The sequence below is a fragment of the Melanostigma gelatinosum genome, assembly GCF_949748355.1.
Source record: "Melanostigma gelatinosum genome assembly, chromosome: 5".
Classification (NCBI taxonomy): domain Eukaryota; kingdom Metazoa; phylum Chordata; class Actinopteri; order Perciformes; family Zoarcidae; genus Melanostigma; species Melanostigma gelatinosum.
Genome location: NC_136638.1, coordinates 12,406,468 through 12,421,910, shown reverse-complemented (window position 1 = coordinate 12,421,910; position 15,443 = coordinate 12,406,468). Strand labels below are relative to the sequence as shown.

General features: G+C 43.2%; 1 protein-coding gene and 1 long non-coding RNA gene across 2 annotated transcripts; one reads left to right on the top strand and one right to left on the bottom strand.

The window, feature by feature from the left end:
- Positions 1–5,186: 5,186 nt before the first annotated feature.
- On the top strand, positions 5,187–6,631 carry LOC306777603 (homeobox protein MSX-2-like; the record flags this gene model as incomplete). The annotated part of the gene is made up of 2 exons (XM_079268766.1): positions 5,187–5,475; positions 6,183–6,631. 2 exons carry the CDS (start codon positions 5,187–5,189, stop codon positions 6,629–6,631), a joined length of 738 nt encoding a protein of 245 aa, XP_079124892.1.
- Positions 6,632–9,055: 2,424 nt separating this feature from the next.
- On the bottom strand, positions 9,056–13,899 carry LOC306777697. The gene is made up of 2 exons (XR_013772000.1): positions 13,839–13,899; positions 9,056–9,406 (listed from the first exon to the last, which is right to left on the bottom strand). It is a non-coding gene; the product is annotated as an uncharacterized lncRNA (long non-coding RNA).
- Between the last annotated feature and the right edge of the window lie 1,544 nt (positions 13,900–15,443).

Sequence of the window (15,443 nt, the reverse complement as noted above, 5' to 3'; positions counted from 1 at the left end):
AGGCCCACTTGTTTTGCAACACATCCAGGGTTTTTTAATAAACAGGTAGTCCAAACGAGCTAGGTGTGAACACACAGTTTCATGAACGTGTCCTGAAGATCACAGGCCGGTGTACTCTGAAGCCAGAAGAGCTGGTGGGTTTTAAATCGGTAAACAGACGCTTTATCGTGTGTTTTTACAGCATTAAGGATAAATGGCTGTTGGGGTTTTGATTATCAGTTCTACAGACTTTCTTTATCAGAGCTGTGGTCTGCACGGAGACCGGCACACTGGCAGCTGTACCTCCAGACTGCACTGAGAAGCCTGATGACCGACTACTCTCTGCATTGTTTGTGTGGACAGAGGCCCCGTGATGTGGTGCAGTTTGAAACAAGCTGGTTTTGTTGTACATGACCCGTTCAGAAAATAATATAGTCAGCAGAAACAGTGGTGGAGAGGAGACCTGTAAAAGACACTTAATTGTAATTGTTTTATTCAAGCAACAAAGTGTGTTGTGTTTTAAGTATTGTTTGGGCCTAGCTATGAATTCATTTCAACATATTAAGTCTCCCTCTGTTGCTTTAAAATTCAAAGTCTCTTTTTGTCTTGTCAGCAGCTTTCTGAGGTTGGAGTGTGTGTTGGGTCTATTCAAATACTGGCATCCTAAACGCTTTCCCCACCAACATTAGAACGTATATTAGATAGACGTCTTTCCCATTGAGAGTGTGCTGTTCACTTGCTTTTCTGTTTTTTTCCCCCCCCAGTGTGTCACGTTAAATGTCTTATTAATAATTGATTTCAGCTTCTTAAATATGAATAATTACCGGCTCTTCACATCCTCTGCGGTAGCAACAGGGGGCTTCGTCTCTCTGCAGGAAGTGAGGGCGCAGCGAGCACTAAGTTCACAGCCCTGAGAAGCGGAGAAGTCCGGGCGAGGTGTTGCTGTTCTTTGATCCGAACTAGAGCTGGTCGCTGGGCACCGCTGCGGAGGAAATGCCCCGGAGAGGGCCAGCCCGCCCACACGCCAATCAAGAAACTCAAACTGATTAGTGAACAATGGAAATAATTGTTAGTTGCGGCCTTAATCAGAGCTGGAGCAGATGAATACCCATGAATACTGCAGAGTCATTTGTCCCGAGAGTTAATGGCGATTGTTGCATTTCCCACTGGAGGTAAAAGCCAGATGTTAATGGCGTGTTCGTGTTTTTAGTTTTTTTTGTCCAGTCTGAAAGGCGCTTTCATCCCTGGGAGAATGAAAGGATTAAGGATTAAACTGCTGTTTGAAGACTAATGTGGTTCTTTTAGTTCTGGTGACATCTGCAGAGAAACAGACGAGACATTAACCAACCAGGCTGTCCTCCGAACCTTCATTTAAACCGTGTTTCACACACGGCAGCGACACAATGAAAAAGAATTGGTTCACGAGTTCTTTATGTATCTGATTTGGTAGTTTTATCAGATTATAAACGGGTTATTTTACAGACATCATCTGTACTGTACTCTCCTCAGACTGAGATATTAATGCATTTAGAACAACTTCAAATCATGTTTGTGTCAATTATTGTCAATCTCCACATTCATATTTACAACACAATTTAACGTATAATATTTTAATACATAGACATGTTTCTCTATTGGCATCAGGTTGTAAAGCATGAAAACAGTTTTAAAGTTTTAGCAGCCAATAGTGCTTTGATAAATACAATTATCAAAGCACAATACCAACTCCCATTTGTCGTCATTGTTGGATCAATATTTGAATGTCTTATTGTGAACGCGTGCTGTCATTCTGTGCGTGCTTTACTTTGTGTCGCGGTGTTGTAGCACACTTATTCCCTGCATCGTTAACGATGTTCATTCATCTTTTTTTGGTGATTGCATTTCAGCAATATATATATTCCATTAAACTGACTCATGCAGTACTAATGGCTAGATATTAGCATATGGAAGAGGAAGAGTTCAGTGACATGAAGTAGCTGTTACTTCCTCTTTGCTTATAACACGCAGTGCTTAATAACCATTCAGCGGCACGCTTAGTGATTGTGGTCGTGTGTGCGTGTCTTTTTTTCTGTCGCTCGTGATCTTAATCGCAATATTTTCCAACTGTCAAATGTGATCTGAAGACGTGACTTCATTCACAGTTTGAGGTGCTACTAGGTTGGGGATAGTGTCTCACACGCACATTTGCACATCTGTAATTTGTTGCGGTGAGACGGGGATGTAGCGTAGCCGCGGTGCATTCGTCAGTCAGAGGATTAGTTTAATGTGTTTTGGCTTTTTTTTAAACATAATGAACTGACTTTAAACAACTGTGTGGAAACACAATGAAGCGCTGAAAGATCCATCAACTAAGCATGAAGTAATGATTGCACTGACTGAGGGGCCTCAGGAAGCAGTAATGAGAAAACACATCGCACCACTTTCAGCCTCTCAGGAGATAATTACCCTCTCAGACTGAAGCTAGTTTGTCCTTTGCAAGTTGTATTAAGATAAATTAAAGCCCTAATGTCCTCTGCATTACATATATTTGCAGTCAATAGCCATGTTATACCATGCAACAGTGCTACTGTAAAGCCCTGTAGCTTCATTTTCCTTTGTAGTACAATGTCTGGAAAAGCCAGTTCCCCCCCCCCATGGATCATGTCAGACTTCAAATTGTAACGTTGATTAAACCTTAATGTACATTAGCTTAAGGGGGCACAACTGATGTCCTCTGTGCTTTTGGACTTTTGGGGTGTTGGAAATACGTTGCAAACTTGGGAGGTAGTCATTAATATGTAGAACAGGACTGCAGTGTAAGAAAAGTACACTCTCAACGCCATGCGTCAGTAAATAAACTGTTCTGGAAGTGGAGGGTGTCAGCGTTATAACACAGGACTCGTATGAAGGCACGCGGTCCAAAAATGTACCCCCAGATAAACATCTTCAGAGCTGATGTTACTTTTAGCTGCAACCATTCCTACGCTGTACTTATAAAGACATTGGACATGAGTTGATATTGTTCCTTTCTTTTTTATGGGCCGTTCATGTTGACTGTCTTCAGGTGAAATATTAATTCAGTTTTGACTGGCCTGTCTGTGTGTAGCAGGAGTTAATGTGTTTAGCTTTGAAAATGGAAGTAGAGGCCAACCTCCCATTGTAAAACAGTTTGGAAGGTTATATTACCATATTTCATTCGTGAAAATACAAGGAATTATTTTGTATTCAGCACATGGCTCCTCTTAAAAAAGATTTTACAGTTGCAAATTGGAGACATTTGAGCCACGTGTGTGTGAAGGTGTGTGTATACGTACTCCACACGTCCTCTATATGTCTGTATTTTTTAGTCTAAATACTGGTTGAGAACTGTTTCATACAGTTTGCGAATTTTAAATAATTTCTTTCTTATTGGACGCACACTGAAGTGACACATTGGCCACTTAATTGATTTGCATGTGTTTGCAGGAGAGCGAGCTCATGCTGTGGGAGCACTTTGCCTCACGTGGAGAATAATGATGTGGAAGCGCTGGGGAGTCGAGCCCCTGATGCCACTGTAATCCTGCTGATTACAGAGAGCACACAGCCACTCTGAGGGCTGATCACAGAGCTGTGGACAGCACACTCCACTCCAGTCACCTCACAGGTGGCCGTTTGAATGTGTGGGCATCTGTATACAAGACCGACTCGTATGGTAGACGAGGAGACAGACATGAGAGTAAAGATAGAAACGTGGGGGGCAGACTATAGGACACAACATGCAATAAGCTCATAGGTTTTGCATCATGTTTTCCTTGGCTGAATGAACACTTAAAGGAACAGTGTGTTAGGGGTGTGCTGCAGACTGCAACCAACTAAATACCAATCCGCTCACCCCTACCTTTCCACGCATGTCGGAGAACTACGGTGGCCTGTAGGGATAGTTATCGTCAGGATTTTATTCTTACAAGGAGCTACTCTCATCACTACTCTGCTCTTCTTCGTGACTAAATATCCCGATACATATAGAAGGTTTAGGTAAAGTTAGGGTCAGGTTAGGTCGGGTTTTTTTCCGTACTGGGTGCATTTAATCTCACGCAGAAAGACATGAAGCACGTCTGCTATTCATGGCAATCTTAACATCCATGCCCCTTTTTGACTGTTTCTTAAAACGCTGCCTCGTCTCATCCCATCACGGAGCGGTTAGAGGCCGTAGAGCTGCTGCTGCTGTTCTTCTCCTGATGTTTCCTAATGCTCTGGAGTCCTACAGGTATGAGCTTCAAACAGGCACGAGACACTTCCGTCTCCTCCAACAGAGCAGAGACTGGGACTAATCGCAGCGGGCGCCACACACCTCAGGAAGGTAGCAATTTTCCATCATTACTGTTAAATCCCGCTTTCAAGAACCGGATTCCACAGACCTAATTACAAGGTGTTAATAATAACAATGTAATGACAGTCATTTTAAAGCCTGCGCAAAACCATAATCCATTTCCCAACTGACTCGCGCATCTAAGTACGGTTTCTCTATTTGAAATTTTAAAAGCACCCTGATTCTTATTGATTACCATTGTGATTACTCCCACAATCGGTGTGTTAGGTCCTGCAAGTTGGGGCTTGAATCAGGAGCTCCGTCAGCTGTTGTTCAGTGGAAATACAGCTCTTCAGATGTCACACTGATGCTTTTCATCCTGGTGCTGCGGACGCTCGGACAGACAGCCAGGCCAATCCACCAGCCTAATTGCAGGATGGAGTAGACAGGGGATTGATTTACTTCATTTTAGTCGGTTTTTATTCTCCCAAAAAATACCAGGCATCAGCCTCAAACAATATTCATGCGCATTAATTCAGCACTATACTTTCAATGGACGCAGAGCATTTGCAATTTGCAGAGTGAATAAAATACGGTCTGTTACTGTCAGTTATGATTAATCCCTCCTGAACTCTCCCCTGCGTAATTACTGCTAGATGAGGCTGATGTGCAGCTGACCTTTTTTTTGGAGGGGGGGGGGGGGGGGGGGTGGCACTGGGATCCCGTCCAAAGCGCCCCAAGCACACCGTCCAATCACAAGTGAGGACGCATCATCCACTGAAACTCCCTAGAACCTCTCCCAAAGTTTGTTTTTTTCCAGCACAACTTTGTCAACTTCGTAACAACTTCCTCCGACTTACGCTGAATGTTTGCACTCCGTGAGGGAAAAGTTATGCGTTTTCTGGATCGGACTTAGATACATCGACCCTACAAACGGAGCATGTCTTCCCCCGGAGACGAGTTGTCAACAGACGAGGAGGTACAACCTCCGCGGACGCAGAACCGCGCGGCGCAGGTGTCCTGCCTGCCCTTCAGCGTGGAGGCGCTCATGTCGGACAAAGAGCCGCATATTGTGACGGACAGCAAAGATGGAAGTCGCTCTTTGAACGATGAGGCGCGCAGGCTGGATGACTTGTCCCGGCAATTAGTATCTGTTAAATCAGAGCCATCGGAACGAGGGGGATGTGCGTCCTGGATGTCCAGCCCCATTAAGATGTCAGCACCACCCAGTAAGTGATCCGGGCTAATGTCTGGATTTGAAGATTTACTGATACAGATTTATTGTTAATAATTATATTACAGTAGTTAAACGTCTTTTGGTGCCTTAAATCACCCGAGGAAGGATCTCATCTAACGCGCTCTATAAGTTAATGAAGTTCATAACTGCAACGCTATTTAAGGAGAGATGGGCTCAAGTCCAATAAATATATTAATCAATATCGTTCAGTCATTTTTTTAAAGTTAAAGAATAAAGTAAAAGGGAAACGATAAACAATTTAATAACATTTTTAACTCTTGTATTCATAATTTGGAAATATTGTGTCTGTTTACAGCTCCACCTGACGATAATTTTAAAAAAGTTTTTAAATTCAGATTTTGTATTGATTCATCATTTCGTCAAAAGAAAATTGTCAAAAAAAGAATGGCAAATAGTCATCACGATTTGCTAGAGGTTAATGAGGTGATGATCAACGGTCCAAATGGATGTGATGATAATCTTATTACATCGATTTAAAATGGAAAATAGCAAACGGATGGTTTTTCCCTTTTCTGTGAAAAAAGTATCAATCCATTATCAAAGTAAGAAGAAGAAGATGAATACTTGAATAATTGATGAATGGTTTCTGCCCTCATTAAGTTATTTGGATATTAGACCAATTAAATAGTGTATCTGACTCCAAGTGTAAGCCTCACTCATCTCCCCCATGTCCTCTAGGGAAGCTCAGTCCAGCGGTCTGCTCCTTGAGGAAGCACAAAACCAACCGCAAGCCTCGCACTCCCTTCAGCACCACGCAGCTCCTGGCCCTGGAGAGAAAGTTCCATCAGAAACAGTACCTTTCCATCGCCGAGCGGGCCGAGTTCTCCTCCTCTCTGTCGCTGTCTGAGACCCAGGTCAAGATCTGGTTCCAAAACCGGCGAGCTAAAGCCAAGAGGCTCCAGGAGGCTGAGGTGGAGAAACTCAAAATAGCGGCTGGCATCGGACCCAAAGCCGTATTCCACCCAGGCTTCCCGTCTTTAGGTTTCCCCCTCAGTGTTGACCTGCATGCTGGATCAGCGGCACTGTACGGACTGGGCTGCTCGTACGGCCGCAGCCCCATCCTCCCTGCTCTACATCTGGCCATGTGTGCCTCACAGGTCGGCCACGGCCTGTTCCACCTCTCCTGAGGGGAACTGGCACAGAGTGATGCGGATGTGTTAAAAACAGAAGGACATGGGTGTATGGTGAAGTCATGCACCTTATAAGAGACTTCATTAAGGACCTGAGGTGGAGCCGAAGCTTTATGATCTTCTCTGGTCTTGTCTTTATTGATATCATTTTGCAAAGATACAGAATCTTGAAGATCCTTTGCCTGTGATTCAGCTTGGGTCACTGAATATGAATAGAATATATCAGTCCAAGCATATATGACTGTTGTCCTGAATGGCAGATTACATTTGTCGCAGCCTACTTCTTGTATTTCCTGGATGATTCCAGCATTGGGAATTTAAAAAATCCCTTGTTAGCCTTAAATATGCGGGGATATTACACATCATACTCATCTTAGAACAATAAGAGGCCTTTTGGCCTGGAGAAGTGCCTTCTTCCTTAAAAGCCAAAGCATTCCCAATGACATATTTATTCACAGTCGTCCTTAAATTCATTCATATCATAATGAATATCTACATTAATGTTATTTGTTTGACATTAAAGCTGTTATTTAAACCTGTGTTTTGTTCTCTTGTTGATCTCCACACTTAACTGGTGAGCTAGCTCTAGCTTAGCTCAAATACAGTTGTGTAGCGATACGCAGCCTTTATGTGTGCGTTAGCTCTCCATCTGAGTCTGACTTCCTGCCTCCTCATGTGTCCTCCACATCGAGCACACTGCTCCGGTGCTCGCGAGCTACGCTTCTTCCACAAATTAAAGACCGCCACACTCATCACATCTTGAGCAGAGTAGGGGCACTGTGAGCTCCACCAGATAGTTTTTTTGTTTGTTTGTTGACATCTAGTATTATAGATCACCTTTATAAGTGCAGCTACTCCCAACATCAACCGTCACTTCCCATCTAAGAACAGGTGAAACTTATAACACAAACGATGGCAACGTTGCATTCAAATATCCCAGTAAGCCATGATGGTGGGACGTTCATTTTATTCACACTTTTTCTTTTGCCACCATTATATGTCAAGATGTATTAGCCTGCTGGATTTTTAACTTGTGGTCATGAATGATTTAGTTTCATCCTGGACAGAAGTTTGCTCATTGCCTTTCCTACCTTAGTTGTCAGTTATTGCTTAAGAAAGTATGCAAAACTTACTTTTTTTAAAGTTGAGATCCTGTTGCGTCGTAGTAATTTATAAAACCATTTGTCTTTACACCGTGATTAGTCCATTCGATAACAGTAAATCATTTTGGCTTCACAACAGTGTCGAAGTCTTAAAGCTATGTTGGCCCAAAGAGGTGAGTTCGCAACTGAAAAATCTGTTCTTCCTGCATCCAGCGCCGTCATTTCACGTAACAGTGACGTAGATGGACTTGGATCCGGGTAGACGGGGGCTTATTAAATCAGAACTTACTAACTCTCTTTACTGGCTACGTCTCCAACAGCGAGAATGGCATCCCGAAATATGAGTGCAAAAGATGTTATGGACGAGGAAACTTTACGGGGAAACATTTTACTCGAGCCAGCGTATACAGCTGAAGAAGAGGCCAAGGCCGCGGCTGCTTTAGCCGCGCAAGAGGACATTTCTGGCGAGGGTTAGGGTTAGGGTTAGGGTTAGGGCATCAGAAGCTCCTGCCCTTGTACATGTCGCTGCCGGCACGTGCCCCGCAAGCGGGAACACTCAGCTTGCTCGGTCAATAGATCACGCACTGAGGAATGTATTGCTTCAATTGACTGCATCGACCATGAACACTTATTGGAAATCCAAATAAAGAGAGTTGATTGTTCGTGTATGATAAGTTGATATTCTTGTGTGTTTGGATGAGTTTTTTTAATTTTTTTTTATTGATGTGACAGTGATCTGGTGTCTCCTGGATCAATAAAAGGAATTTAAAAACCAAACCTCTTCCCGCATGTTCTCTCTGCTCAGTGTCCCTGCTTTCCCTTTGTCCATCTCCCTGATGAGGAGATCGGGATCAGGTGTGTCTCTTCCCACTACCCTGCCCCTTACAATTGTAATCAAGGAACCGTTTGAAGTATGGACGTTTTTCACGCGGACAAAGAATAGTCAAAAGGCTGAGCTGTTCAGTTTACTAAAGCTTGGTGTTATTCTGTATGGTCGTCTGCACCTCATACATATGGAGAAGTTCGGATCCACTGTATGCATCGCATGGGCGGATGTTCAACTGGGTGGCCCGGGTGGGGAGGTGTTGCACTCTCAAATGAATATTTATCCAGCCAAATTTCCTCTAAAGATGTGAAATTATGTCTGCAAATCTGACTGTTTTCTGCAAATAGCACACCTCGCCTCGTCTTAATTGCAAGCATGTGTTTTCACGTTGCTCTTGGACACCACAGAGGTTGAGATCTATTCGTTTCATGTGAGCTGTATTTCTAAGCTGTATACTTTAAATGAACTTAGTCTCTCTCTCTGTGAATTCAATTCAATTCAATTCAATTTATTTTTGTATAGCCCAAAATCACAAATTACAAATTTGCCTCAGAGGGCTTTACAATATGTACACGTTTGACATCTTCTTGTCCCGGGACCCTCACATCAGAACAGGAAAAACTCCCCAAAAACCCCTTTAACGGGGAGGAAAGAGGAAGAAACCTGTGGGAGAGCAATAGAGGAGGGATCCCTCTCCCAGGATGGACAGGCGTGCAATGATGTCATGTGTAGAACAGGATAGTGAATTACAACACATTCAATGTAATTACAGCACATTCAATGTATGACACAACCACGACAGGAGGCAAGACCTGGTCCAGGTAAACCCGGATACACAGGAACCTGTGAGACGAGAAAGCACAGAGACTCTGGTGAAGAAGCAGGTCAATAATGTGCATTAATGGTATCGGTAGTATGAAATAGTAATGTGAGTAATAATAAAAGTGATATTAGCAGTTGGAGTCAGCAGGGCCATGGTAGGAGGAAGGACCAGGGTCCAGATGAAACCATGCTCCATGGAAACCTGTGAGGAGAGGAAGCACAAGGACTCCGGGGAAGAGACAAAATGAGTACCGTGCATTAATTGTATCGGTAATAGGATTAATAATCAGTACTGTGCATTAATGGTGTCGGTAATAGGATTAATAATGTTAATCATGAAGATCGTAGTAGATGTCAGCAGGGCCATGGCTGGTTGAAGAACCAGTGTCCAGATAAAACTGCGGTCATCCTGTGAGGCGAAAAAGCACAAATACTCCGGGGAAGAAGTAAAGTTAGTAATGAGCATTAATGGGACATCAATGCATACAGACGGAGGTGAAGAAGAGGAGGAGAGAGGTGCTCAGTGTAGGAAGTCCCCCTGTAGTTTTTGCCTATACCAGTTTGTCCATGGGCCGGTCCAAGGCAAGCCAGAGCCAGCCCTAACTATAAAGCGCTAACTATAAGCACTGTCAAAGAGGAAAGTCTTAAGCCTACTCTTAAATGTGGTGAGTGTGTCTGCCCCCCGGACAGAAACGGGAAGCTGGTTCCACAGAAGAGGAGCTTGATAACTGAAGGCTCTGGCTCCCGTCCTACTTTTTAAGACTCTAGGAACCACAAGTAACCCTGAATCACTGGATCGCAACTCTCTAGTAGGGCAGTATGGTACTATAAGCTCTTTAAGATATGATGGAGCCTGACCAGTTCGGGCTTTGTAGGTCAGTAAAAGGATTTTAAATTCTATTCTAGATTTTACAGGGAGCCAGTGCAGAGAAGCTAATACAGGAGTAATATGATCTCTCCTCTTAGTTCTTGTTAGTACACGAGCTGCAGCATTCTGGATCAGCTGGAGAGATTTAAGAGACTTATTAGAGCAGCCTGAAAATAAGGAATTGCAGTAATCTAATCTAGAGGTAACAAATGCATGAACTAATTTCTCTGCATCGCTTTGAGATAGGATGTGCCTGATTTTTGAAATATTACGTAGGTGAAAAAAGGCAGTCCTAGAAATAAGTTTTATCTGAGAGTTGAAAGACAAATCCTGATCAAAGGTAACTCCAAGATTCTTGACGGTGCTGCTGGATGCCAGCGCAATGCCATCTAGAGAAACTATATCATTAGAGAACTGATTTCGGAGGTGTTCTGGGCCTAGTAGAATAACTTCAGTTTTGTCTGAGTTTAACATCAGGAAGTTGCAGGTCATCCAGGTTTTTATGTCTTTAAGACACGCTTGCAGTTTAGCAAGCTGGTTGGTTTCGTCCGGTTTGATCGATATATATAATTGAGTATCATCTGCATAACAATGAAAGGTTATAGAGTGTTTTCTGATAATATTGCCTAAAGGAAGCATATATAAGGTGAACAAGATTGGTCCAAGCACAGAACCTTGTGGAACTCCATAACTGACGTTGGTCCTCATTGAGGCTTCATCATTTACATAAACAAACTGAGATCGATCCGATAAATAGGATCCAAACCAGTTCAGTGCGGTTCCTTTGATGCCAATATAATGTTCCAGTCTCTGCAACAGGATGTAGTGGTCTATAGTGTCGAACGCAGCACTAAGGTCTAACAGAACAAGAACAGAGACGAGTCCTTTGTCTGATGCGATTAGAAGGTCGTTAGTTATTTTTACCAGAGCTGTCTCTGTGCTATGATGCTTTCTAAATCCTGACTGAAAATCCTCAAATAAACTATTGTTACACAGAAAGTCACATAACTGATTTGCAACTGCTTTCTCAAGGATCTTAGAGAGGAAGGGAAGGTTCGAGATCGGTCTATAGTTGGCCAACACCTCTGGATCCAGAGTGGGCTTCTTAAGAAGAGGTTTAATCACAGCTACTTTGAAGGACTGTGGTACATGACCTGTTACTAAAGACAGGTTGATGATATCTAATAAAGTTGTGCTAATTAATGGTAGCACTTCTTTAAGCAGCCTAGTCGGTATAGGGTCTAAGAGACAGGTGGACGGTTTAGATGTAAAAATTGTTGAAGTCAGTTTGTCAAGGTCGATGGGAGTAAAGCCATCTAAACATATATCAGGGTTTACAGCTGTTTCTAAGGTTACTCTATTTGTGGAAAGATCGGTCGAGGGCAGGAGATTATTAATGTTGTCTCTAATAATCATAATCTTATCATTAAAGAAGTTCATGAAGTCATTGCTACTGAGGTCTATAGGGATACTCGGCACAACAGAGCTGTGACTCTCTGTCAGCCTGGCTACAGTGCTGAAGAGGAACCTGGGGTTGTTCTTATTTTTCTCTATTAACAATGAGTAATAAGCTGATCTGGCATTACGGAGGGCCTTCTTATATGTCTTAAGACTGTCTCGCCAGAGTAACCGAGATTGTTCCAAGTTAGTGGAACGCCATGTTCTTTCAAGTTTTCGCGATGTTTGCTTTAATTTGCGGGTTTCAGGGTTATACCATGGAGCGAATCTCCTTTGTTTTACCAACTTCTTTTTTAAAGGAGCAATAGAGTCTAGTGTCCTTCTCAGTGAGCTTGTAGCACTGTCGACAAGATGATCAATCTGGGTCGGACTAAAGTTAGCACAGGAGTCCTCTGTCACATCGAAGCATGGTATTGAGTTAAATACAGACGGAATCGCTTCTTTAAATTGAGCTACGGCACCATCAGATAAACATCTAGTGTAGTAACTCTTGCTTAACGGTGTAAACTCAGTTAGTAAGAATTCAAAAGTTATTAGATAATGATCCGACAGAAGAGGGTTCTGTGGATAGACTATTAAATCGTCTATGTTAATGCCATAAGTCAGAACCAGGTCGAGAGTATGGTTAAAACAGTGAGTGGGTTTCTGTACATTCTGACAGAAACCAATCGAATCTAATAATGAAATAAATGCAGTACTGAGGCAGTTGTTCTCGACATCCACATGAATATTAAAGTCACCTACAATAATTACTTTGTCTGTTTTAAGGACTAGACTTGATAAAAACTGAAAAAATTCCGATAGAAATTCAGAATACGGACCCGGGGCCCGGTACACTATCACAAATATAACTGGCTGTATTGTTTTCCAGGTTGGGTGTGAAAGACTAAGAACCAAGCTTTCAAATGAGTTATAGTCTAGTTTAGGTTTAGGGTGTAATAATAGGCTGGAGTCAAAGATGGCTGCTACTCCACCTCCTCGGCCAGTGCCTCGAGGAATGTGAGTATTGATATGACTTGGAGGAGTTGATTCATTTAGGCTGACATATTCATCATTACTCAGCCAGGTTTCAGTAAGACAAAATAAGTCAATATGATGATCTGATATCAGCTCATTTACTAGTACAGCTTTAGATGACAAAGATCTGACATTTAAGAGTCCACATTTAATTATCCTATTTTGTTGTACTGTTGCGGTAGTTTTAACTTGGATTAAGTTATTTTGTTTAACTCCTCGATCGTTTATTTTTGATTCAATTAATTTAAGTGGCCGTGGGGCAGACACAGTCTCTATGTGGTGTTGCGTGAGTAACTGCTCTAATGGAAGCTCAGAGGAGTGTGTAAGACTGCAACTCTGCTTCCTGGTCTGATCTCTGAGTTGTCACGCACCAGGTCCATACAGAAACTGGGTCAGATTTGCAGAGATGAGATCTGCTCCATCCAAAGTGGGATGAATGCCGTCCCTCCTAAGCAAACCAGGTTTTCCCCAGAAAGTGTCCCAGTTATCTATGAAGCCCACATTGTTTGCTGGGCACCACCAAGACAGCCAGCGGTGAAACGATGACATGCGGCTAAACATTTCATCATTGGTCAGATTCGGGAGGGGGCCAGAGAAAACTACGGAGTCCGACATGGCTTTTGCGTATGTACACACAGATTCCACATTCACTTTAGTGATCTCAGAGAGCCGTAGCCGACTGTCATTCCCGCCGACGTGAATAACGATCTTACTGTATTTACGGTTATCTTTAGCCAGTACTTTCAGGTAGGACTCAATGTCGCCTGCTCTGGCCCCGGGTATACATGTAACTGTAGCCTCTGGTGTTGCTAGCTTCACGTTTCTCAGAATAGAGCTACCTATGACCAGAACTCTGCTGGGTGCAGAAGACCCGTTTGTAACGCGAGGTGGCTGCTGGTGAGTCGAGTGCCTCGCCCCAGGTTTAAGCCTCCCGGGAGCAGTCACCCGGCCCCCCGGCTGCTCGGGGGCTGCAGGGAGACGGCTAGCGGGAGCCACGTCTGTTTGGGCCGCATCGGCTACGCCCGCAGTCACCAGCGTCTTAGCTTCCATGGTGCGGAGCCGTACTTCTATCTCGCTAAGCCTTGCATCTAACCGTTGAGCTAACGTTACCTCCGTCTGCGCCAACGAGTAGGGTTGAAGGGTAGCGGAAGCCCGGGAGGGAGTATTCTCCGTGTGTAACAACATTATGCCAGGCTGTCCCTGCAGTCCCTGGTTTAATTGTCCTTGTCGCTGAATTCTGACTCCAACGCTCTGTTAAATTATATGTGGAGACTTGGTGATAACGGCACAGGGCATTATATGGTCGCTCTCTCGCTTTCTCTCTCCGTCTGTAAACTTGGGAAAAGCTTGTTACCATTAGCACATATTTCATAGTCCATTTGCTTCCCTCCATTTTGAAATTAGGGCCGGCATTAAGCTGAGAGTGAGGTCTTTAATGGCTTTGATTGCCCAATAACCTCAGCCTCAAGTTTCAGATGTTTCCAATGTGGAGGAAAAGAGCACAATCCAAAGTGGAGCAGCTGGCCTCGAAAGAAGAAAACGAGGGGTTGAGTCTTATCAGTAAAAACATTCATATAAAAATACGTCAAAGGAATCAAAATCGACATAAAATCGACATGCCAATTTGGAAAAAGTGCTTTGAGGAGTTATTTGATATACTGAGTGAGCTAATCTGAGTCTGAACCGCAGGAAGAAGAGTCAATGGGGGTTCAAGTCATGCAAGATTCATATCCTCAGTGAGGAAAGGGTCCAGAAGAGCTCATAGAGGCTGAAGGATAGGTTCACATATCGTAACACAATCACATGCCTATATATGTTACATATAGGCATGTTAAAAAGTGATTCGAGTAATAATTCCTCCTGGCCGTGAACAGGTTCCTTCCTAACTCGATTCCAGTTCAGGGGATGGGGGAAAAAAATCCACAATCCTCTGTTCTGTGCAAAAATCCTTTCTTAATAAGTTACGCTGATGATAACATGAGGCATTGAATCACACAAATATAGTGTGTATTCTCCATATGTACAGTCCTTTTAACACCAAAGCTTGTGTTTGCCTGGACAGTGTTTTCTTGCTCCATGAATTTAAAGAGGTACTAAAAGGACTGAACTGAATCGTAGAATACATTTTTATTTCTTACACTGTAATCGCTGTCGGGGGCGATCTTCTCAGGCCTGGTATGGACAGACAGGAGGAACACTGGCAGCAGCAACTGGTAACAGCAAATGTGCACCTCAAAAGGTCCGTTTCTTGCTCTGCTTTTGACCACAACTGAATTGTTACTGCTCTATCTCTAACCTGAAGATCTTGCAGTTGTGTCTTAAGTCCACTAGGTGTAGCAGCCTCCCATCTGTTGCTGCGCACCGTTTCCAAAAAGGCCACACAGTCCTGGCCGCTCCCATGCTAACAGACTTATTCTTGCCATTTAAAAGATACTTCAGAACATGTGAGGCAAACAATAATATCATCTTAGATAAAGATGTACATGTTATGCAATTTAAACAGGCTCTTAGATAATGTCTGTTAAATTCATCATGAGTGCCCTGGTGAATAAAAGATGAAACTCTCATGCGTTGTGCATTGTGACGGTGGTAAATGGCACGAGTATGGGGATTGGGGATTTCTAGGGTTCCGTTGTGCATTTGGGTATTTATACATGCATCATTGCAGCGCTGCATCAACTCTGCTCCGATTGAGAATACAATTAAATCAGATTG